Genomic DNA, 16,175 nt, shown 5'->3' on the forward strand with positions numbered 1-16,175 from the left:
GCTCGATCCCAGGACCCTGGGATCACGACCTGAGCCGAAGGCAGACACTTACCGACTGAGCCACCCAGGCGCCCCTTCTTTGCTTCCTTCTTGAGGCAGCAACACATGATATGAGCTTTGTCCAGTCCCACACTTTAGCCCCTCTCTCTTCTCAGCCTCCCAGACCCCTCATGCTCTGCCCTCCATTGGCATAGACCCTCCACTCGGCACCCACAGCCCTTCCAGTCTTTACATACTCAGAACCCCAATTCCCAGCCCTCTGTGTGCCCAGTCCTCTCTCAGCACCCCTCTACAGCCACTCTATGAGACCCTTATTCTAACTGCATCCAATCCAGCTTCCACTCAGGGTCTTCATTCTGTTTATCCCTCCTTATTCACCGCCACGCTCAACTCCCTTTACCCAAGCGCCTAACCCCACCCGAGAGGATCCACTTCAGTCTCCTCCCCTAAGGGAACCCCCAGGCACCCCTCCCAGAGGCCGGCCAGTCCCCGGGCCCGGTGCCCCCCTTCCCCCCCCCCCGCCCCCCCGGTCCAGCCGGTCCCGCCCCATCCCGGCGGGTTGAGTCAGGCGGCAGGAACTGGGCGGGGGGCGGCGCCGGGAGGAGCTGAAGCCGGAGCCGGAGTCGCTGGGAGCGAGCGCGGAGCCCAGCTCGGCCAGCACCTAGTGGCCCTGGGCCTGTGGGGACACAGGGGTGGGAGGGCAAGCGCAGGGGGTGGGGAGCTGTCCTGGACCTACCATGAGTGCCAAGAAGAGAGGTAGGACCCGGCCTCGGGCTGCGAAGGCCCTGGGGCTGCCCCAGGAGGTGTGGGCCGGACTCTGGGGGCCAGGGGCACGTGTTTCGTCGGAGCAGGGTGGGGGTCTGCGGAGGATCCCTTCCCGCTAAGGGCGCGGGCGAAGGCGTCCATCTGTGACTCAGTTTCCAGGTCGGAGCCACAGGAAGGTGGCGGAGGAAGGGCACTTCTTGGCACTGCCCCCCACTCTGGGAATCCCCCGGCTGCTGGGCGCTGGGAGGGCTCCGGCGTCCCGGCGTCTGCGAGCCGGCGGGGGCTGGAGGGGAGCAGTGTACACGGGGCGGGCGGGGCGCGAGAGCCAACCCCGCGCCTGCCGGGCCTGTCGGGCAGCTCCGCTGGGCTCAGAGCGTGCACCCCGCCCGGTGACCTCCGCGGCCTCGCGGGGTGGGGGCGCGGGAGCTCCTGGTCACTGTTGCGAGGGTGGGGGGGTGAGTTCAGGGGCAGGGCTGGGGAGCCCGCCCCGCCCGCTCCGCCCCCGGGTAAACAGGCGCTTCCGCACATTCTTCATGCGCCCCGCCCCTTTCCTGCCCCTTCCCAGCCGGGGGAGGGTCCCCGCGCGACCCCCCTTCCTGCCCCGCGACAGGCGGAGCCTGCACCTCTGCAGGAAGTGGGGGCCGAGCCGAGGCCACGCTGAGTCCGAGGCCGAGTCGCCCGGCCGCCCTGTCATTAGCCCCGGGGCCGGCGGGGTTGTCGGATTCCCGGCGTCAGGCGGTGTCCGGCAGGACTAAGATACAGAGGCCGGGCCTCCGGAGGGGGCTTCAAAAGCCTGACTGGCGCTGGACACCCGCCCTCGCCACCCCCCAGGGAGCCCCGCGCGGACTCATTCCATGATGTCCCTGTCGGTGCGGCCGCAGCGCCGCCTGCTCAGCGCCCGGGTCAGTAGGAGCCAGTCCTTCGCAGGCGTCCTCGGCAGCCACGAGCGGGGGCCCAGGTACGCAGCTGAGGGGAGCTAATGGGGTCAAGAGAGTGTGACGGGGTTGGAGCTGGGTGTGCAGTGAGGGTTTGGGGACTCCTTCTTGTACCTTTCTGAATGTAGCCTCTTCTTCAGGAGCTTCCCGGCCTTCAGTCCCCCAGGGCCCCCGCGGAAACCCCCAGCGCTCTCCCGGGTCTCCAGGATGTTTTCCGTGGCGCACCCAGCCCCTAAGGTCCCGCAGCCAGAGCGGCTGGACCTGGTGTACACTGCGCTCAAGCAGGGCCTGACGTAAGGAACTCCTCCCAATGCCTTATCCCAGGACCCCTCCCTAAGCCCTCATCCCCTTTCTGCTAGTAGGAAACTTCCCCAGCCTCATATCTTCTTCCCACTGCCTGTACCCTGGGCAGCTGGAGGCTGCAAAGGTAAGCTAATTCTTGTAGTTGCCCCTTTCCCCAGGGCCTATTTGGAAGTGCACCAGCAGGAGCAGGAGAAACTCCAGGGACAGATTAGGGAGTCCAAGAGGAATTCCCGCCTGGTGAGTAAAGGGTTGACAAAGATGCCCTGGATTACTGCTCTTTGCCCTTGTGATATGAGGGACTGGGTAGCACCAGCCGTGGGTGACATCAGGGCTGTTTTCTAGGGTGACTTAGCCCAGCTGTGACTAGAAAACAGGATATCGCGGAAAGCTGGGGCTGGGCAGGTTTCTAGCCCCACCTTCCCCAGGCTGTGTACACTTTCTGCCTAGGACCCAGTATCTGTCCATGGGAGCTTTCAGTGGGGTGGGTCAGACTCCCACAGACATGGACAGCAGGAGACTATATTGTAGTAGTACTGATAGAGAGTCCTGGTTCTTCCCCAGGAACAGGGCAGGACTTCCTAGAGGAGGAAACACCTCTGCTGGGTCTTGAAGAATAAGAGTTCCCTGATAGAGAGAACCTCTTCCTAAGGGTTGCGGGAAAGGGAGTGGGCCAGAGGAGGGATCCCAGGGGAAGAGGTCAGGGGAAGGGTACAGGAGGGGTCTTGAGGACCAGACCCTATGTCACTAACATCCACCAAAGGCCAGGCATGTGGGAAGGTGGGTCAGTCCATGAGTTGAGTGGAGTGGCTGTGGACTATGGTATGAGGGGGAGGAAGGCTGTGCAGGAGAGGAGTTAGCTGGGTCTGGGTAGACAGGTGCCCCTGCTGGAATACTTCCCATGCCTCCTAAGTGCCTCCTCTCATCCTCCCCTGTAGGGTTTCCTGTATGACTTGGACAAGGTGAGTGTGTAGAGAATGGTGTTGGAAGAGGTTAGCTCATGGGGAGGGTAAAGGGCTCTGGTCCTCTGGCCCCTCCTGACATACCTCTCCCTCAGCAAGTCAAGTCCATTGAACGCTTCCTGCGACGGTTGGAGTTCCATGCCAGCAAGGTACGTGTGCAGCACGCGTGTGTGCACACAAGTGGGGCGGTAGACCGGTATCACAGGGAGATTGGGGTGGGGGCAGTGCTAGGCCCTGGGGGAGCAAGCCCAAGAGTGAGTCTCAGTTCCTCCAATACCACCCCACTCATCTGCCCAGATTGACGAGCTGTATGAGGCATACTGTGTCCAGCGACGTCTCCGGGATGGTGCCTACAACATGGTCCGTGCCTACAGCACTGGGTCTCCGGGGAGCCGCGAGGCCCGGGACAGCCTGGCTGAAGCCACTCGAGGGCATCGCGAGTACACAGAGGTGAGAGATGGCTGTCCATGAGGTAGAGGCACAGGGTATAGCAGAGCTGGTGAGGGGGGCCTGGTTCTTGACCCCTTCTTGTCCTTGACCACCCCTCTCAGAGCATGTGTCTGCTGGAGAGTGAGCTAGAGGCACAGCTGGGCGAGTTCCATCTCCGGATGAAAGGTACTAAGTGATGGGAGCAGACTGGTGGTGGGGAGAGGGAATTGTGTGCCTGGGACCCCTCAACATGGCTCATCTCCTTCTCCCCCAATTCCCAGGGCTGGCTGGCTTCGCCAGGCTGTGTGTGGGCGATCAGTATGAGGTATGAGAATGTGCAGTGAAGGGCTGGGATGGGAGGGTCGCAACACCCAGGGCTGCGTCATCCTGCCTGTTCACCTAGATCTGCATGAAATATGGGCGGCAGCGCTGGAAACTACGGGGCCGAATTGAGGGTAGCGGAAAGCAGGTGTGGGACAGTGAGGAAACCGTCTTTCTTCCTCTGCTCACGGAATTCCTGTCCATCAAGGTGATGTATCTGCCCAGGACCACAGGGCAACGTGATCCTGTGACTCATCTGTGAATATGTGACCCCCATGACCTTCATGACTCCGTGATTTTCTCTCTTTTAATCTTGTGAATATTGGACCCCCTGAACCCCCATGAGGCTGTGACCCCCATGACCTCAGTCACCCTCCAAACTCGGTCCTCTGTGATCCCCATGCTCCCAGGCTGCTTTAATCTTCCATGGCCCCGTCACTCAGAAAATTCCAATCCCTGCAACCTTCTCATGGCCCCGTGACCCTTTGACTGTCATATAATCCCTATGCATATTCAGACGTCTCTACTCTCACAACCTCATGACCCCTATACCCTTGTGACCTCATGATGCATTCTTGGCTACAGGTAACAGAACTGAAGGGTCTGGCCAACCACGTGGTTGTAGGCAGTGTCTCCTGTGAGACCAAGGACCTGTTTGCTGCCCTGCCCCAAGTTGTGGCTGTGGACATCAATGACCTTGGCACCATCAAGCTCAGCTTGGAAGTCACATGGAGGTTGGTGTTGCTGAGTGGCTTGGGGACAGGTCCAGGGGGCCTGTGGCACCTGCTAACAGCCTCTTCCTTCCCCAGCCCCTTCGACAAAGATGACCAGCCCTCAACCGCTTCCACTGTCAATAAGGCCTCCACAGTCACCAAGCGCTTCTCCACCTATAGCCAGAGCCCACCAGACACACCCTCACTTCGGGAACAGGCCTTTTACGTGAGTCACAGGCCAGGCTTAGGCCCCACCATCCCCCAGGAGCTCCCTGGGGTGGTCCTGAAATGCCCTTTCCTCTCTCCCAGAATATGCTGAGGCGGCAGGAGGAGCTAGAGAATGGGACAGCATGGTCCCTATCATCTGAATCTTCAGACGACTCATCCAGCCCCCAGCTTTCAGGCACTGCCCGCCACTCTTCAGCCTCCAGGCCTCTGGTGCAGCAGCCTGAACCTCTGCCCATTCAAGTCGCCTTCCGTAGGCCTGAGACCCCCACCTCTAGGCCCATGGATGAAGAGGGCGCCATGGCCCCAGCCCTGGCCAATGGGCATACACCCTACAGCCGGACTCTGAGCCACATCAGTGAGGCCAGTGTGGATGCTGCCTTGGCTGAGGCTTCAGTGGAGGCTTTGGGTCTAGAAAATCTAGCTCAGGGACCTAGCCTGCCTGCACACCCAGATCCCCCCCATGGGGAGCAACCTGGTCCTGTCCCTCCTGCTGTGGACCCTTGCCATTCTGCCATAAACCCCACCCTCAGTACAACAGGCCCTGCCCACACATCTACAGATCCTGCCCTGTCTGCACATCTAGACTTGGTTCACAAGGTCACAGACTCTAGCTCTTCTGAACTGCCAGGCCCCGCCCACACCACTACAGGCTCAACCTATAATGCCATTAGCCCTAGCCACAGTGCTCCAAGCGCCACTCACCCTACCACAGGCTCCACCCACAAGCCCACAGTCTCTACCCCCTCAACTACAGGCTCTACCCCCAGTACCACAACCCCAGTCCAGACCACCACAAGACCCACTGACGAAGCAATGCTTTCCGCCCTCACTACTGTAGGTCCTACCCCCAATACTACAGGCCCTGTCCAGACTATCACAAGCCCTGTCCACACTGCCGCAAGCCTGACCCATGCCACTACAAGCCTGACCCATGCCACTACAAGCCCCACCCACACTACTGCAAGCCCCACCCACACTACTGCAAGCTCCACCCATTCCACTGCAAGCCCCACCCATTCCACTGCAAGCCCCACCCACACTACAGCAAGCCCCACCTGTGTCACTGCAAGCCCCACCCACACAACAGCAAGCCTCACTCATGCCACTACAAGCCCCACCCACACTACCACAAGCCCCCCCAATACTATTGCATGCCCCCCCCATACCACTACAAGCCCTACTCACAAAGCCAGGATGTCAACTCAAACTGCTACAAGCCCTGCCCCCAAAGCTAAGGGCCCAGTCCAGACCACCAGGAGCCCCACCCATCCTGTCACAAGCCCCACCCTTCTAACTGTAAGCTCTTCCACTTGTCTAGACCATGCCAAACCTCCCAGCCCCTCTACAAACACAGACCCCACCCTCCCAGGTACCCACACCCTGTCCTGCAGCTACCCAGCCTCCACTCCTTGCACTCAGGCAGACCCCACAGCCCCCAGTACCTCCTACCCATGTCCCACCTCATCCAGTTGGGAACCCCTCACAAGTCCTTCCCCAGACCCCCGAGAGCCCATCCTTCGGAGCCCAAGTCCCCCTCCCTCACCTCTAGCCCCTGTGCCCCAGCATTTAGACCTTAGCCCAGCCGTGGCCACCCCAGCCTCAGTTCTAGGGGCAGCTGGAGGGGCTGGGGATAGGAGGCTGGAAGAGGCCCTGGGTGCCCTAATGGCTGCTCTGGATGACTATCGTGGCCAGTTCCCTGAGCTGCAGGGCCTGGAGCAGGAGGTGACCCGGCTGGAGAGTCTGCTCATGGTGAGGCGGGTGGGTGGGCTGCAGCAGCACAGGGAGGGCAGTCAGGCAGTGGGTGGTGGCACTGACTCCCTTCATGACCCCAGCAGAGACAAGGCCTGACTCGCAGCCGGGCCTCCAGCCTTAGTATCACTGTGGAACATGCCCTGGAGAGCTTCAGCTTCCTCAACGAGGATGAAGATGAAGACATGGATGGTCCTGGAGACAGGTGAGGCGGGCCAAGTGAGGGGGCAGAGGTAAGCTGAGTGCCAGGGGAAGGAGAAAGGCCAGGAGGGGGGAATAGGAGAGGTGGGTCCAGGTAGAGCAACAAGGAGAGCAGCAAGACTGGAGGTGGGCAGAAGGGGATGCACCTGCCAGCAGGTGCATCTGTATTCACCCCCACCCTGTGTAGTCCTTGTGTGTCCTTGATGCCTGTTTCTAACCCTATCTGTGTCCCCAGTACTTCTGACCTCCCTCCTTCTGGTTCCTGCAATGCCTGCCTCTCCTGCTGGTCCCCATCAGCTCATGTTGCTCCAGCTCCTCTTTCCCCTGGTCTCACCTTGGATCTACCCTATGGACAAGCCCTCTCACTGCCTCCCCATGCATCCTGGGTCCCCCAGCATCAACCCCCTCTGTCTCAACCTAGGCTTTCCCAGAGAACCCAGCCCCGTGGCTCCCTGTCCCAGAGGGGCCTTTGCCAAATCCTGGTTGAGGGTTGTGCCCAGCCCCTCCTCCCTCTGCTGCTGCCCAGGTTAGGGCCCTGTGCCCTGCACTCTTTGGGCCATACCTCCTTGCAGTCCCAATTGCGTAGACCATCCCGCCTGCAACCCTACTCCCACCCGTCCCAGCCCCAGAAGTCCCGGCGGTTGTAGCTGGAGGAGGTAAAAGGCAGACGGACCCTGGAGATCCCCACTACCACCTGCTGGTCCTAGTCCCTTCCTCCTTCCGGAAGTCCTCCATGAACTTAACCATTGTCTGTTGTCTGTGCATCGTCTGTTCTTCCATTCTGGGATGGGGTGACTTTAATAAAAGTACACTGGTGACCACATGGTGATGCGTGCTCCTGGGGTGATTGGCCCCATTTTTCTCTCAGGCCCCCAAACAGCCTGGAGCCTGGGGCTGAGGACAGCCTCGACTTGCCCAGTGCCCGCCCCCTCAGCACGGAGTGTCCAGCCCTGGACGCTGCCTTGGTCCAGCACCTGTATCACTGCAGCTGCCTCCTGCTGGTGAGGCTAGTGGTATTCCCCACACCCTCCTTCTATAGCCCCTTATCCCAGGGAGCCCTGCATTTCCATCCCGGCCCTCCATACCTCCTCCGACTTCCACTCCCCACTGCCCCCAGGGCCCTAGCATTTGGCTCTTGCTGAGTGGAACACCTCCCGGACTCTGGCTACCCACCCCCTCTCCATGCATGCTGCGACTTGTAGTCCCTGGGCTCCACCCTCCCTAGTCTTTATCCTGAGGTCTTAGTTGCTTGGCCACCCCTATTCCCCAGAAACTGGGCACATTTGGGCCCCTGCGCTGCCAGGAGGCATGGGCCCTGGAGCGGCTGCTGAGGGAGGCCAGAGTGCTGGAGGCCGTATGTGAGCTTAGCAGGCGATGGGAAATCCCTGCCACCTCTGCGCAGGAAGGTAAAGGCCCTGTCTGCCCCGAAGCTCCTCCCTTACCTAGCCCCATCTACCTGCCCATCTGCCTGTTCGGTTGCTGATGCTTATCTACACCTCCTCATAGTGGTGCAGTTCTCAGCCTCCCGGCCCGGCTTCCTGACCTTCTGGGACCAGTGCACAGAGGGACTCAGCCCCTTCATCTGCCCTGTGGAGCGAGTCCTCCTCACCTTCTGCAATCAGTACAGTGCCCGTCTCTCCCTGCGCCAGCCAGGGCTAGCTGAGGCTGGTAAGTGGGCTGCCTACCTGCCCCCTCTTCCTCCTTTCTCGGATCCCCAGTGACGGGACCTCAGGAAAAGCCAGGTCAGCCTGTACAGACCTGCTGAGCTGAGCACTAGGAAAAACTAGTGAAGGCTATTCCTTTGCACAGAAGGACCCAGAAGGGTAGGGTTTGGACAGGGGGCCCCTGGACCTGAACCTGGGATGGGAGCATTCTTCCCTGTAAGGGCCTGGGTCCATCCAAACCCTGAGGCCTGCGGCACTGCCTCCCACAGTGTGTGCCAAGTTCCTCGAGGATGCCCTGGGGCAGAAGCTGCCCAGGAGGCCCCAGCCAGGCCCTGGAGAGCAGTTCACAGTCTTCCAGTTCTGGAGTTACGTCGAAGCCTTGGATAGCCCCACCATGGAGGCCTATGTGACTGAAACCGCTGAGGAGGGTGAGGCAGAGGCCCTGATCACAAAGCGGCCTGACCCTGTGGGTGGGTCTGAAGTGTGGATGAGAGCATGAGTGTGCAAAGGACCCCACCCCACGAGGCTCCACCTTGTCCCACCCCTCCCTTTCTTTCAGTGTTACTGGTGCGGAATTTGAACTCAGATGACCAAGCTGTTGTGCTGAAGGCCCTGAGGTTGGCGCCCGAGGGGCGGCTGCGAAAGGATGGGCTTCGGGCCCTCAGCTCCCTGCTGGTCCATGGCAACAACAAGGTCATGGCTGCTGTCAGCACCCAGCTGCGGAGCCTGTCACTGGGCCCTGTCTTTCGGGAACGGGTGAGAGGCAGACAGGCCTTCCTTGAGGCAAAGGCTGGGGCCCCAGGCTCCCAGTGTCTGGCTAAGTCTGCGCTCCCACCCTTACCCAGGCCCTGCTGTGCTTCCTGGACCAGCTCGAGGATGAGGATGTACAGACGAGAGTGGCTGGCTGCCTGGCCCTGGGCTGCATCAAGGTAACCCCTGCCAACCCATCCCCCGCTTCACACCCCCCGAAGCTCCCTCAGCCCTGGGGCCTGGGCCTTTCCCACCTGCTCCACTGGGCCCACCTCAATGTTCTCTCCCTGGTAGGCTCCTGAGGGCATTGAGCCCCTGGTGTACCTGTGCCAAACGGACACAGAAGCCGTGAGGGAAGCTGCTCGGCAGAGCCTGCAACAGTGTGGTGAGGCTAGGAGATGGGAGATAGGGGTCAAGTCGAGTTTGGGAACATTTTGGCTGATGGGAGCTGGAGTGAGATGGAGTCAGGGATGGGAGGGCCGAGATGGGGCTAGGATCACTCCTGACCCCATCCTTACCTATTACAGGGGAAGAGGGGCAGTCTGCCCACCGACGGCTGGAGGAATCACTGGACGCCCTGCCCCGCATCTTTGGGCCTGGCAGCATGGCCAGCACGGCATTCTAAATTCCCTCCCTCCCCGCTGGCTCCCAGTGCCCCTTCCCCTCACTTTCAGGGCTTATCAGGCACTGGCAGGGAGGGTGAGGGCTGGCTCCAGACACCTCTCCCCCACAGATTCCCATCAGTGAAAATCTAATATATTCTTCCGTTGCCCTTGGGTTGGCAGTCAGTGCCTGCAGTCAAGTGCCTCCCAGCCTCGGCTCAGCACACTTGCCACAAATCAGTGTCCCACCACATCCCTTGGTTTTATATTTTATTTACAGAGTTTTACAGAAAATAAAAAAGCAAAATGCCTTTCCTACATGGCCTGGCCTGGTGCGTTCCTGACCCTCTGCTCCAGCACCCTCTGGCTCTGGCGCTTCCTGACACTAGTGTATCTGCACCCCCAGCTGTGACAATGGATGTGCTTTGGCCCTGGAAATTCAGGCAGAAGAGAGCCCAGAGGCTGGAACTGGGGTTGGGAAAGAGAGCAGAGGAAGAAGGTGGTTGGGTGTTGCTGACGAGGCCCTGTCTGGAGACCGGGGGTGCCCTGGGCCTGGAAGCTATGGGCCCAGGCTGCAGCCAAACTGTGGAGCTGGCCCAGAGAAAGCCCAGAGGTGCCAGTCCTGGGAATGGCTCCCTAGCAGCTAGCTGCAGGTGGCCTGGAGGCAGACGAAGCCGGCCGCATCGAGCGTGGGGAAGACTGGAGCTTCTGGCCAGAAGGGGGCAGCAGAACCCCATCAGGGAACGCCAGGCTTCTGGGTCTTCCCTCAGCAACAGCAGCTTCCTACCAAGGTGGCTGAGCTGAGAGCAAGGAGCTCCTGGAGGGCTGGATAGGAAGAAAGGGGAGATCCTTGCAGAGGGGGAGAGCTGGGGCCTGGGAAGCAGGAAACGCGAGTAGCTGCCCCCGTGACCCTAAACAGCAAGTTTTTTCTCTCCCCAAGCTGCCTCTTTTCTCTGTAATAACAAACCTGACTGAACCCTGAGCTCCCCACCCCCGACAGCGGGCAGACTGCTGCTTCAGGAAGCAGGGCTCCAGGGAGAGGGCTCACCTCTTCCCAGAGCTGCCTGGCACGTGAGTGTGTTAACCCCAGAAGGTTAAGAATTCATTGGGGGGCAGGGGGCGGCGGGGATGGGATTTCAGGGTGGCAGGCCTGTTCCAAAGAGGGCTGGAGGGGGCCCACACCCAAGGCTGGACAAACAGGCTCTCTACCCTTCCCCTCTCCCTCCGAGCTTTCATTATTATCCAGGGGCAAGGAAAACAGGCCCTCCCTACTCCCAGAGCCCACTCTGGTGTCTCAGTGCACGTGGTGTCAGCACACAAGTGGGACACACTGGGGAGAGTGTGTGCGCCTGCACTCAAGAGGAGCCAATGAGGTGCCAACAGCCCCCCCCACCGGGGAGGCTGGGGGGGGTTGGTGACCCAGATCCCCAGGGAGCCCTGCTCCCCAGTGTTTTAGCGCTGTGTATGAGGAGGTTTGGCTGGGCCTTTAACCACCTGCTGGGGAAGCCAAGCTGAGCAGAAAAACGGCCAACAGGAAGGAGCACAGGAAACACCTGTGTGTGGAAGCAGGTGGCTCATTCCAGAAGAGTCGGGGCTGAGGTGGGGGTGGGGGCGGGTAGACACCCTCAGCACACCGGCACAGTGCTGTGTTCCCTCTGTAACTATGAAGGGTGGCATGGAGGGGATGGGGGACGATGTGCAGCTCAGCTTTTTGGGTGGTCGGCTAGAGTGGCAGGGGATGGAGAAAGCAAACAAGTCATGGAGACCAAACCAGCACCCAAAGTTGGCTACAGCTTGGGCCTGCCCCAAGGGCCCCTGCAGGAAGGTTGCAGTCCCAGAACCACCCCAAGGAGCCCCTCAGGCCTGAGGCCCCACAAGAGGCCCACTGGTAGGGCAGGACTGTCGACTTGGATTTGAAGCGTGCATAGCCTGTGTGGTGGGGAAAGAGGAAGTGAACACTGGCTGACCAGGTCCTGGGAAAGTGCAGACAGGGGTGACGGGGCCATCACGAGCTCACGGCTCAATCCACAGGAGAGGACAGGGCCTGGGCAAGATGTAGAGGATGGAAAAATATCCCAGCCAGAGGTCAAATGGGGCTGTCACCAAAAATCTGAATGGCCTGCTTTCCAGTGCTGAGAAAGGATAGGGCCCCTCTCTGTCCTCTACAAGGAGAGTCCTAAGACCAGAGCCTAGTATTCAGCTCTAGCTGAGGGTGGGTGTGAGGGTCAGGAGCCAGAAAGAAGACACCATGAGCAAAGCCAGGTACCGGTGAAGGACTGTCAATACCAAGGCAAGAAGAGTGTCCGGCCTTTGCCTCATCAAGCCTACTTAGCTCAGGGTTACGTGGATCAAGCCCAGAACAAGCCACTCAGACCCCCTCCCTCAATGCCTTGAGGTCAGGCTGAATGGCCTCCTACACCTAGGCCCATGTCTGTGAGGTAGTGGAGGGCAGGGAGAACCCATCCTCCCTCTTGTACCCTCCCCTCTCCCAGCACACACACAGCCCCACAAGTGCTTCCCACAGGGCACTCCCCCTACCTCTTACGCTGCAGCCACTGAATAAGTAGCCGAATTGCTACGGCTAGCATGTACGTTTCTAGCTATATCCTCTGAATCTCCTTGCGGCCTTATCTGCCACCACCTCAAGGTTCAGGGAGGCACTCATTCCTGCTGCCCCAGGTGATGGGAATGGGGGGCTGGTGACACCATCAGGAATCAAAGGCATCAGGGCAGGGAAAGCCTGTGCCCAGCTGTCCTGTGGAGCCTCTGCCAGGCTCTGTGAGGAAGAGGAAGTGTGACACGCGGAGGAGCACCCTGTCAATCAAGGCCATCAAGACCACAGCCACGCCTTAGCCATCATCGTTGTGGCTCTCCCCGGACCGTAACATAAGTCGGCACTGCAAAAAAGGGACCAGGCTGTGGCAGTCCAGGACGCAGTTTATTGTATTGGTGGTCACGGGGGCCCCCCGTTTCTCCTCCCCTTTCCTCTTCCAATCTTACCTTTTCTCCTGTCTCCCACTCTTCTTCCTCGTGTCTTCAAAGCTGTAGAGAACCAAAAAAAAAAAAAAAGAAGAAAGGAAAAAAAGGCAAGTTTGGGAAGGCAAAGAAGCAGATGGGTTGGCACATGGGAAAAGGACTGCTTCTTTGTCTCACCCACAGAGTGGGGGTGCCTTCCTTGTGTGTTTCTGTGTATGGTGCGTGGGTACAATTTGCTGAACCCTAGGCATATGACATGCTCCCTCCCCCTCCCCCTGCCCCCACCCCCAGACAGCCCTGGAGTGTCCTATTCAGGCCATCTGCCCATCATGGCTCAGCTGCCGGACCCAGATCTTCTGGGCCTGGGTAATACGGAAGAGTGAGTTTGGTAAGGACTCCAGCTATGGAAAAACAGTCTATCATTTAGAAAATAAGACGGTCATTGGCCTGCAAGAGAGGGGCCTCTTTTTTCAGAAGGTTGCAACGTGGTGGTGGCCACATTTGAGTTTGATGTCAACAGTAAAGTCTCGCTTGTCTCTGAATACACTCAGGCCATATGGACTCCCAGTGAATGCTGACTTAGGGGTGCCTGGGTGGCTCAGCCAGTTAAGCGTCTGCTTTCAGCTCAGGTCATGATCCCAGGGACCTGGGATCAAGCCTTGGGCTCCCTGCTCAGTGAGGAGTCTGCTTCTCCCTCTGTCCTTCCCCCCTGGTCATGCTCCCTTTCCCTCTCTTTCTCTCTCAAATAAATAAATAGAATCTTTTTTTAAAAATGCTGACTTAGAGCCACTGAATAAGTAGCTGAATTGCTATGGCTAACATGTACGTTTCTAGCTATATCCTCTGAATCTCCTTACAGCCTTCTCTGCCACCTCCTTCTCAAGCATCCTCTTACAAACATCACTCCACAGGATTCCATTCCAGGCCCTTTCCTGTTCTCTCTTGAAACACATTCATCTGTTTCTCTGGCTCCATCTATATGTATGCCAATGATTCACATGGCTCTCTCCTCACTCCCATGTCCAACTGCTGACTGGACACCTCCTTTTGAATAGCCAAGGTGTTTCAAACTCAGCATGCTCAAAATCAAACTCAGTATCTCAAAACCTATTTCTCCTCCAGGTCTCTTGAGGTTACCAACTACCCAGCCACCAGAATCCTCTCAATTATCACCCTAAATATTTCTAAATTCTGTCCACTCTTTATTATCCCCATGGGCACCACTCAGACATGGGACATGTTGACCTCTCGCTGAGAGACTAAAACTGTCCCCTCACAGCCTTCCTGCCTCTGGTCTTATCCTTCTTCCATCCATTCTCCATGGTTCATCAGAGTGATTTCTAAAACCCACCACACAGGCTTTCTTTTCTCCTAGGGAAGAGTCCAGGCCCCTCAACCTGGACACAAAGCCAGCCTCAGTTATGCCACCTAACTTCTTGCTCTGCACTGGAGCCTTCTTGCGGGGCTTGCTTGCCCCTCGTGGTACACTCTTCCCACCTCATCTTGCCTTGTTAATGCCTGTTCACCTGAATAGGCTTCAACCTAGACATCACAGATTTCTTCAGGAGCTTGCTCTTCCACTATGCTCCTGTCATGGGAGCCTGCACTTCCCCTAGTCTAGTACTAATCACACCCCATTGCAATTACTTATTTTATATCCATATATATATATATATATATATATATATATATATTACCGTGTTTAATGCAGAAAAAGCCTGGACACTCAAAATACCCCCATGTACCCTACAAAGCACAGTGTTTTAGAATGCACTTTTACACTGGGATCCCAATTAAGGAATAAAATGGAAGCCTGAGCACGGGACAATATAGGCAAGGAGAGCCGAGGCTGGACTGGTTGAGGAGGCAAGCAAGTTAAATCCACAGGGGCCAGAGGGAGCCGTTAGAAATGAGGCTGAAGAGGGGCACCTGTTGGCTCAGTCAGTGGAGCGTGCAACTTTTGATCTCGGGGTTGTGAGTTCAAGCCCCACATTGGGTGTGGAGATTACTTAAAAATAAAGTCTTAAAAAATGAGGCTGAAGAGTTGGGCAGGGGCTTGTCATAGGGCCTTGTGGAGTGGCTGTGGGGTTTGGAATTTACCCCCAGGGCACTGGAGACCCATCTGTGGGCTTGAAGCAGGGGAATTTTGTGAGCACATCTGGTCTTTGGAAAGGTCATTCTAGCAGTTGTGTGGAGAGAGGAAGCAGGAAGCAGTGAGGCATCTGAAGGCATAGTTAGGAGACTGATAGTCTGGGCCAGATGGAGGCAGCAGGGATGGAGAGGCTAGTGAAGAGATGTTCCAAAAGCAAAATGGAAAAACGGTTTGGTGATGATAGGATGTGGGAGGTGAGTGAAGCCCAAGTTTCTGGCCTGGTGATAGCTGGATGGTGATATCTTTCACTAAAAAGGGACAGCCCTTATAACAGAAGAAGGTTGGGAGGTGAGTAACAAGGCCGGTAAGGTGACCTGGGAGCTTTCCAGGAGGAAGTAACCAGAAAGAAGCTGGAAATGTAGATCCAGGGCAGGAAGATAAGGGCGTAGGCTAGAGGCAGAAGCTTGAGAGTCATCCTTGCTTTACTGTTAAGTCTTACATGACTACTGCGATGTTCAGTGACCAGTCTGTTTCCCCCACACCTGTAGTCATACCTTATACTTGCCTCTCCGTCCTTGACTTTTAGCTACTGATGCTCGTGAAGTTTAGTCTGGCCTCTATAGGCTAAGACAAAATGTAAAGCACTTGAGGGCTAGGGACAGCATCTCTCTCCAGTATTACCCAGCATGGGCATTGATCTGTTACCTCAAGCAGTTGCTCAGAACATACTTCTAGATTAAAAATTCATCAGTCCAAATACTTCTGCTATCTGCCTTCCAAATGCCTGAAATTTTCAAAATTAAAGCCCTTCCTTTGAGTTAAGGCAATAGTGTCCAACTTTTTTAGGGGCAGAAACCATTTCCTCTAAACTAATCCCATAACATTTAGGGATGTGGCAGAGCATGAGGGGAGCAGAGATGCAGAGCCTTCCTGATAGACCTCCTTTCCCCTACCTCTTGCCCTTCCAAGGCAAACTGTGAGCTAAGCATCATCTCTAGAGGATCCCTATAAAAATGGAAATGTTATCTGACAGTGAGGACTTCTGAGCAGCCATTGAAAGAACTGGAAGAGAGGGGCTGGGGCTGGAAGATCTGAGCACTCATTTCTGGTTTTTCCAACAAGTTACTGGACGACTCTGAGCAAGTCACATCATTTCTTGAGTTTAGGACAAAACTGTGTCTGGCTCTTCAAACGGAGCTGTGAACATCAACTGAAAGGGCAGACGTGAAGATGTTTTGCAAAATGAAAGACGTACAGATGAGATGGATTTTTTTTTTGAAGATTTTATTTATTTATTTATTTGACAGAGAGAGACAAAGCGAGAGAAGGAACACAAGCAGGGGGGAGTGGGAGAGGGAGAAGCAGGCTTCCCGCTGAGCAGGGAGCCCGATGCACGGGGCTCGATCGCAGGACTCTGGGATCATGACCTGAGCCGAGGGCAGACACTTAACGACTAAGCCACCCAGGCACCCCGATGAGATGGATTAT

General features: G+C 57.3%; 1 protein-coding gene across 4 annotated transcripts; it reads left to right on the forward strand.

Annotated features, from left to right (window-relative positions):
* Window positions 1–702: 702 nt before the first annotated feature.
* Window positions 703–9,939, forward strand: RIPOR1 (RHO family interacting cell polarization regulator 1). Of its 4 annotated transcripts, none has more exons than XM_044911474.1 (24): window positions 703–756; window positions 1,597–1,723; window positions 1,829–1,993; window positions 2,162–2,240; window positions 2,939–2,962; window positions 3,058–3,111; window positions 3,260–3,412; window positions 3,514–3,577; window positions 3,673–3,716; window positions 3,795–3,920; window positions 4,298–4,446; window positions 4,522–4,651; window positions 4,735–5,407; window positions 5,492–5,712; window positions 5,902–6,402; window positions 6,486–6,607; window positions 7,472–7,604; window positions 7,874–8,009; window positions 8,110–8,271; window positions 8,537–8,695; window positions 8,827–9,023; window positions 9,113–9,196; window positions 9,312–9,402; window positions 9,545–9,923. In XM_044911474.1, the coding sequence occupies exons 1-24, from the start codon at window positions 738–740 to the stop codon at window positions 9,640–9,642; spliced, it is 3,711 nt and encodes a 1,236-aa protein (XP_044767409.1). In that variant the 5' UTR covers window positions 703–737; the 3' UTR covers window positions 9,643–9,923. The 4 variants fall into 4 exon arrangements, with proteins under 4 accessions (XP_044767409.1, XP_044767408.1, XP_021559368.1 ...); XM_044911473.1 differs by having other exon boundaries at window positions 1,841–1,993; XM_021703693.1 differs by having other exon boundaries at window positions 1,841–1,993; window positions 4,735–6,402; window positions 9,545–9,939.
* The last annotated feature ends 6,236 nt before the right edge of the window (window positions 9,940–16,175 follow it).

The sequence above is a fragment of the Neomonachus schauinslandi genome, chromosome 16 (assembly GCF_002201575.2).
Source record: "Neomonachus schauinslandi chromosome 16, ASM220157v2, whole genome shotgun sequence".
In the NCBI taxonomy this organism is placed as follows: domain Eukaryota; kingdom Metazoa; phylum Chordata; class Mammalia; order Carnivora; family Phocidae; genus Neomonachus; species Neomonachus schauinslandi.

Bases quoted from the DNA above. Each gene is read 5' to 3' on its own strand.
- RIPOR1 (XM_021703693.1), top strand. The intron at 3,413-3,513 runs GTGAGAGATGGC...CACCCCTCTCAG, and splicing joins GGCATCGCGAGTACACAGAG to AGCATGTGTCTGCTGGAGAG. The intron at 7,605-7,873 runs GTGAGGCTAGTG...CCTATTCCCCAG, and splicing joins ACTGCAGCTGCCTCCTGCTG to AAACTGGGCACATTTGGGCC.